The 6000-nt window shown below is 54.1% G+C and overlaps 1 protein-coding gene across 1 annotated transcript in view; it reads left to right on the forward strand.

Annotated features, from left to right (window-relative positions):
* The window catches only part of LOC147097176 (rap guanine nucleotide exchange factor 3-like), a 95620-nt gene that overhangs the window by 34478 nt on the left and 55142 nt on the right, over positions 1-6000 (forward strand). The window contains 4 exon segments of the mRNA XM_085972541.1: positions 304-411; positions 3411-3465; positions 3467-3533; positions 5550-5727. Coding sequence (XP_085828667.1) covers positions 304-411; positions 3411-3465; positions 3467-3533; positions 5550-5727 — 408 coding nt within the window.

Consider the following 6000-nt stretch of genomic DNA (forward strand, 5'->3'; position numbering starts at 1 on the left):
TTTCAATGAGATCCCCTCGTCATTCTTCTAAACTCTAGTGAATACAGGCCTAGTCGAACCCAATCTCTCCACATACGGACAGTCCCTGCCATCCCAGGAACCAGTCTGGTGAACCTTCGCTGCACTCCCTCTATGGCAAGTATATCCTTTCTTAGGCAAAGAGACCAAAACTGCACAGTACTCCAGGTGTGGTCTCACCAAGGCCCTGTACAACTGTAGCAAGACATCCTTGCTCCTGTACTCAAATATCCGCGTGTCCCTCCCTGATTTACATTGTTTTCTTCTTTCACCCCCTCAACCCAGGGATCCTCTGAGAAGGTGGTATGGGGCCGCCAAAGTCCTACAGAACGCTCTGCTGTCCTCCGGGCCCAACCTCGTGAGGGATCGCAAGCACCATCTCAAGACCTTCCGGTAGGCGACGGGTCCTTGTGATGGGACCAAGCGAGGGGAACCCGGATGCTGAGATTAGGAGTTAGGAAGGCAGATGGCAGGTTGGCCTTTATTGCAAGGGGTTGGGAGTATTTTTTAAAATTCATTTATGGGGTGTGGGCGTCGTTGGCAAGGCCCAGCATTTATTACCCATCCCTAGTCAGCCCCTTGAGAAGGTGGTGGTGAGCCGGCTTCTTGAACCGCTGCAGTCCGTGTGGTGAAGGTGCTCCCACAGCGCTGTTAGGGGAGGGAGTTCCGGGGATTTGGACCCAGCCCACGATGAAGGACCGGCCGATATATTTCCAAGTCGGGATGCTGTGTGTGTGACTCGGAGGGTAACTCGGGGGTGTGGTGGTGTTCCCGTGCATCTTTCTCTGCCCTTGTCCTTAATAATCTATATTATATAATAAAAGAGTTTGTTTGTCTGTTTGATTGTCTGTTTGTTTGTCTGTTTGTTTGTCTGTCTGTCTGCTGTCTGTCTGTCTGTCTGTCCACTATACACTCAAAAGTTAGAGTGTACCTACACGTATGTTATATCAAAAGAAAGGTTGTGATCAGGGGAGTCTAATAGGCGTATTTACTTTTTGGTCAGACAAAAATTGTTCGTGACAGTAGACAAAAAACGTTCAAAAATCCGCTCATTAGCGGTTGACCAATCCTACCGCTCATTAGCGTTGAGTGACGTGATGGTGGACCAATCCTACAGTTCAGTGACCTGATGGTTGACCAATCGGTGCATCACAGGCGGGACCTAAGAAAGTCTTGCTACAATTGTACAGGGCCTTGGTGGGACCACAGCTGGAGCACTGTGCACAAGTTTTGGTCTCCTTATCTAAGGAAGGAGTGTACTTGCCTTGGAGGCGGTGCAACGAAGGTTCACTAGATTGATTCCTGGGATGGGGAGAATGTCCTATGAGGAGAGATTGAGTAGAATGGGCCTGTACTCTCTGGAGTTTAGAAGAATGAGAGGTGATCTCATTGAAACATACAAGATTCTGAGGGGGATTGACAGGGTAGATGCTGAGAGGCTGTTTCCCCCCCCTGGCTGGAGAGTCTAGAACCAGGGGTCACAGTCTCAGGATAAGGGGTCGGCCATTTAGGACTGAGATGAGGAGGAAGTTCTTCACTCAGAGGGTGGTGAATCTTTGGAATTCTCTGCCCCAGAGGGCTGTGATGGGACCGAGTCGAACATAGACAGACCCACTGAGGAGGGGGGGGGTGTATCACAGATTCACCAGAATGATAGCCCGGGGGGGGGCGAAAAAGGGGTTAAATTGGGAGGACAGGTTGCACAGACTAGGCTTGTGTTCCCTCACGTGTAGAAGATTAAGGGGTTGATCAGATCGAGGTGTTTGAGGTGATTAAAGAATTCGATTGGTTCGATAGAGGGAGACTATTTCCTCTGGTGGGGGGAGTCCAGAACAAGGGGGGGGTGCGTAACCTTAAAATTAGAGCCAGGGCCGTTCAGGGGTGATGTCAGGAAGCACTTCTTCACACAAAGGGTGGTGGAAATCTGGAACTCTCTCCCCCAAAAAGCTGTCGAGGCTGGGGGTCAATTGGAGGTTTCAAAACCGAGATCGATGGATTTTTGTTGGGTAAGGGTCTCGAGCGATATGGAACCGAGGCGGGTAGATGGAGTTAAGATACAGATCAGCCCTGATCTGATTGAATGGCGGAAGAGGCTCGAGGGGCTGAATGGCCTCCTCCTGTTCGTAATGTATCAGGCTCGAGGGGGAGCTGAATGGCCTCCTCCTGTTCCTAACATAACAGGCTCGAGGGGGGCTGAATGGCCTCCTCCTGTTCCTAATGTAACAGGCTCGAGGGGGCTGAATGGCCTCCTCCTGTTCCTAATGTAACAGGCTTGAGGGGGGCTGAATGATCTCCTCCTGTTCCTAATCTAACAGGCTCGAGGGGGGCTGAATGGCCTCCTCCTGTTCCTAATGTAATAGGCTAGAGGGGCTGAATGGCCTCATCCTGTTCCTAATGTAACAGGCTCGAGCGGGGGCTGAATGGCCTCCCTCCTGTTCCTAGTGTAATAGACTCGAGGGGGCTGAATGGCCTCCTCCTGTTCCTAATGTAACAGACTCGAGGGGGCTGAATGGCCTCCTCCTGTTCCGAGTGTAACAGGCTCGAGGGGGGGCTGAATGGCCTCCTCCTGTTCCTAATGTAACAGGCTCGAGGGGGCTGAATGGCCTCCTCCTGTTCCTAATGTAACAGGCTTGAGGGGGGGCTGAATGATCTCCTCCTGTTCCCTAATCTAACAGGCTCGGAGGGGGGGCTGAATGGCCTCCTCCTGTTCCTAATGTAATAGGCTAGAGGGGCTGAATGGCCTCAATCCTGTTCCTAATGTAACAGGCTCGAGCGGGGGGGCTGAATGGCCTCCTCCTGTTCCTAGTGTAATAGACTCGAGGGGGCTGAATGGCCTCCTCCTGTTCCTAATGTAACAGACCTCGAGGGGGCTGAATGGCCTCCTCCTGTTCCGAGTGTAACAGGCTCGAGGGGGGGCTGAATGGCCTCCTCCTGTTCCTAATGTAACAGGCTCGAGGGGGGCTGAATGGCCTCCTCCTGTTCCTAGTGTAATAGACTCGAGGGGCTGAATGGCCTCCTCCTGTTCCTAATGTAACAGGCTTGAGGGGGGCTGAATGATCTCCTCCTGTTCCTAATGCAACAGGCTCGAGGGGGGCTGAATGGCCTCCTCCTGTTCCTAATGTAACAGGCTCGAGGGGGCTGAATGGCCTCGCTCCTGTTCCTAATGTAACAGACTCGAGGGGCTGAATGGCCTCCTCCTGTTCCTAATGTAACAGGCTCGAGGGGGCTGAATGGCCTCCTCCGGTTCCTATGGCAACAGGCTCGAGGCCTAGTCCTGTTCCTCATCCCTGACCCTGGCCGACCTTAAGGCAGCTTTTCTTACCACTTTTCGCAGAAGGCGGTTTAAGAGCGGATTGAGACTAACGAGACTGTCCCTCCCCCCCTTACCACAGGCAGTGCTGCACCGGCAGGGAGCTCGTGGACTGGTTGATGAAGTTGAGCCCGGGCTGTTCAAACTAGGCCCCAGGCTGTGGGAGTTCTGCAGCTGTTAGTCGAAGAAGGACTCCTCGTTCATGGTGAGAAATTTGTTTTACTGCTCCACAACTTCTTCTTAGGCAGTCCGTCGGAACCCGAGGATGACTTTGCTTCCACACTAATAATGAGTTCTCAGGTGGCTGATGAGTCCAATGCGGGACCTACAGTCTCTGTCACAGGGGTGGGGCAGACGCTGGTTGAAGGGGCCGGGTGGGTGGGGGGCTTGGGTTGACGTGCGCTCCTTCCGCTGCCTGTGCTTGGCTTCCCGCTTGCTCCCGGCGAAGAGACCCATATTATAGAAAGGATATAGAGACACTTGTGAAGGTGCAAAACAGATGAGCCCCTCCGACAGGTGTGGCGCTCCCTCAGTACTGACCCTCCGACAGTGCTGCCGCTCCCTCTGTACTGCCCCTCCGACAGTGCGGCGCTCCCTCAGTACTTGCCCCCTCTGACAGTGCGGCGCTCCCTCAGTACCACCCCTCCGACAGTGCGGCGCTCCCGTACTGCCCCTCCGACAGTGCGGCACTCCCTCAGTACTGCCCCTCCGACCGTGCGGCGCTCCCTCAGTACTGCCCCTCCGACAGTGCGGCGCTCCCTCAGTACCGCCCCTCCGACAGTGCGGCGCTCCCTCAGTACCCCGCCCCCCCTCCGACAGTGCGGCGGTCCCTCAGCCTCAGTCCCCCCGCCCCTCCGTCAGTGCGGCGCTCCCTCAGTACTGCCCCTCCGACAGTGCAGCGCTCCCTCAGTTACTGCCGCCTCCCACAGTGCAGCGCTCCCTCAGTACTGACCATAACCCTATCAGTTCCTTGTCCTCCAGTACCCATCCAACTCCCTTTTAAAGTTACTGATGGAATCAGCTTCTACCACCTCTTCAGGTCGGGCGTTCCTGATCCCCTAACTCTCGGAGTGAAAACATTTCTCCTCATCTCCCCCTCCTGATCTTCTCCAAATGATTTCGAATCTCTGTGACCTCTGGTTATTGGACCCGCTCGCCAGAGGGGGAATAGTTTTTCCTCGCTCTCTCGACTCCCATCAAAACCCCTCATCATCTTGAAAACCCTCCATTGGGTCACCTCTTCACCTTCTCTGTTCCACGGAGAACAGTCCCAACTTTTCCAACCTCTCCTCATAACTGAAGTCCCCCTCATTCCCTGGTCACCACCTGGTGTAAACCCCCTCTGCACCCTTTCTAAGGCCCGGACGTCCTTTCTTGAAGTGCGGTGCCCAGAATTGTCCGCCATACTGCAGCTGAGGCCTAACCAGTGGTTTATCAAATTCTAGTTTGATCACTTTGCTTTTATATTCTATGCATCGATCGATAAACTCAAGGCACCCTTAGGCTTTTTTAACCACCTTCTCAACTTGCCCCGGCCACCTTTTAAGGATTTGTGTATTTTGTTTTATTCCTTCCTGGGATGTGGGCGTCGCTGGCAAGGCCCAGCATTTATTGTCCATCCCCCTAAATGCCCCTTGAGAAGGTGGTGGTGAGCCGCCTTCTTGAGCCGCTGCAGTCCGTGTGGTGAAGGTGCTCCCACAGTGCTGTTAGGGAGGGAGTTCCAGGATTTTGACCCAGCCACGCTGAAGGAACAGCCAATATATTTCCAAGTCAGGATGGTGTGTGACTCGGAGGTGGAACTTGGAGGTGGTGGTGTTCCCGTGCGCCTGCTGCCCTTGTCCTTCTAGGTGGAAGAGGTCGCGGGTTTGGGAGGTGCTGCCGAAGAAGCCTTGGTGAGTTGCTGCAGTGCATCTTGTAGATGGTACACACTGCAGCCACGGTGCGCCGGTGGTGGAGGGAGTGAATGTTTAAGGTGGTGGATGGGGTGCCGATCAAGCGGGGCTGCTTTGTCCCGGATGGTGTCGAGCTTCTTGAGTGTTGTTGGAGCTGCACTCATCCAGGCACGTGGAGAGTATTCCATCACACTCCTGACTTGTGCCTTGTAGATGGTGGAAAGGCTTTGGGGACTCCAAGGTTAATCTGCACATCCACACTTTTCAAAATCGTGCCATTCGTAGTATACCGCACTCGTCTGACCCAATCCTCTCCGCCCTTGCTGCAGTGAGGCAGGAGCTGAACTTCCAGGATAAAGACAGTCACTTTCTCCGGTTCTCCCAGACTCAGGCGAGCGGTGAACCAGACCCCAGAGACCGGGATTCAGAGGACGAGCTGCAGGAGGCGCTCTCCCTCCTCACACTCCATGGACCGGAAGCCCTGCTCACTATGATCCTGCGCAAACTGTGAGTAACCCGGACCACTTGATTGCAAAAACTGCGCAAAGGAGGGTGTCGCAGTGGAATTAGTCGCTGAGATTTACTCCGTATCTAACCCCCTGCCGTACCTGCCCTGGGAGTGTTTGATGGGACAGTGTAGAGGGAGCTTTACTCTGTATCTAACCCCCTGCCGTACCTGCCCTGGGAGTGTTTGATGGGACAGTGTAGAGGGAGCTTTACTCTGTATCTAACCCCCTGCCGTACCTGCCCTGGGAGTGTTTGATGGGACAGTGTAGAGGG

This window comes from Somniosus microcephalus, chromosome 33 (assembly GCF_052327205.1).
Source record: "Somniosus microcephalus isolate GS21.2 chromosome 33, FLI_Smic_1.0, whole genome shotgun sequence".
Lineage (NCBI taxonomy): Eukaryota > Metazoa > Chordata > Chondrichthyes > Squaliformes > Somniosidae > Somniosus > Somniosus microcephalus.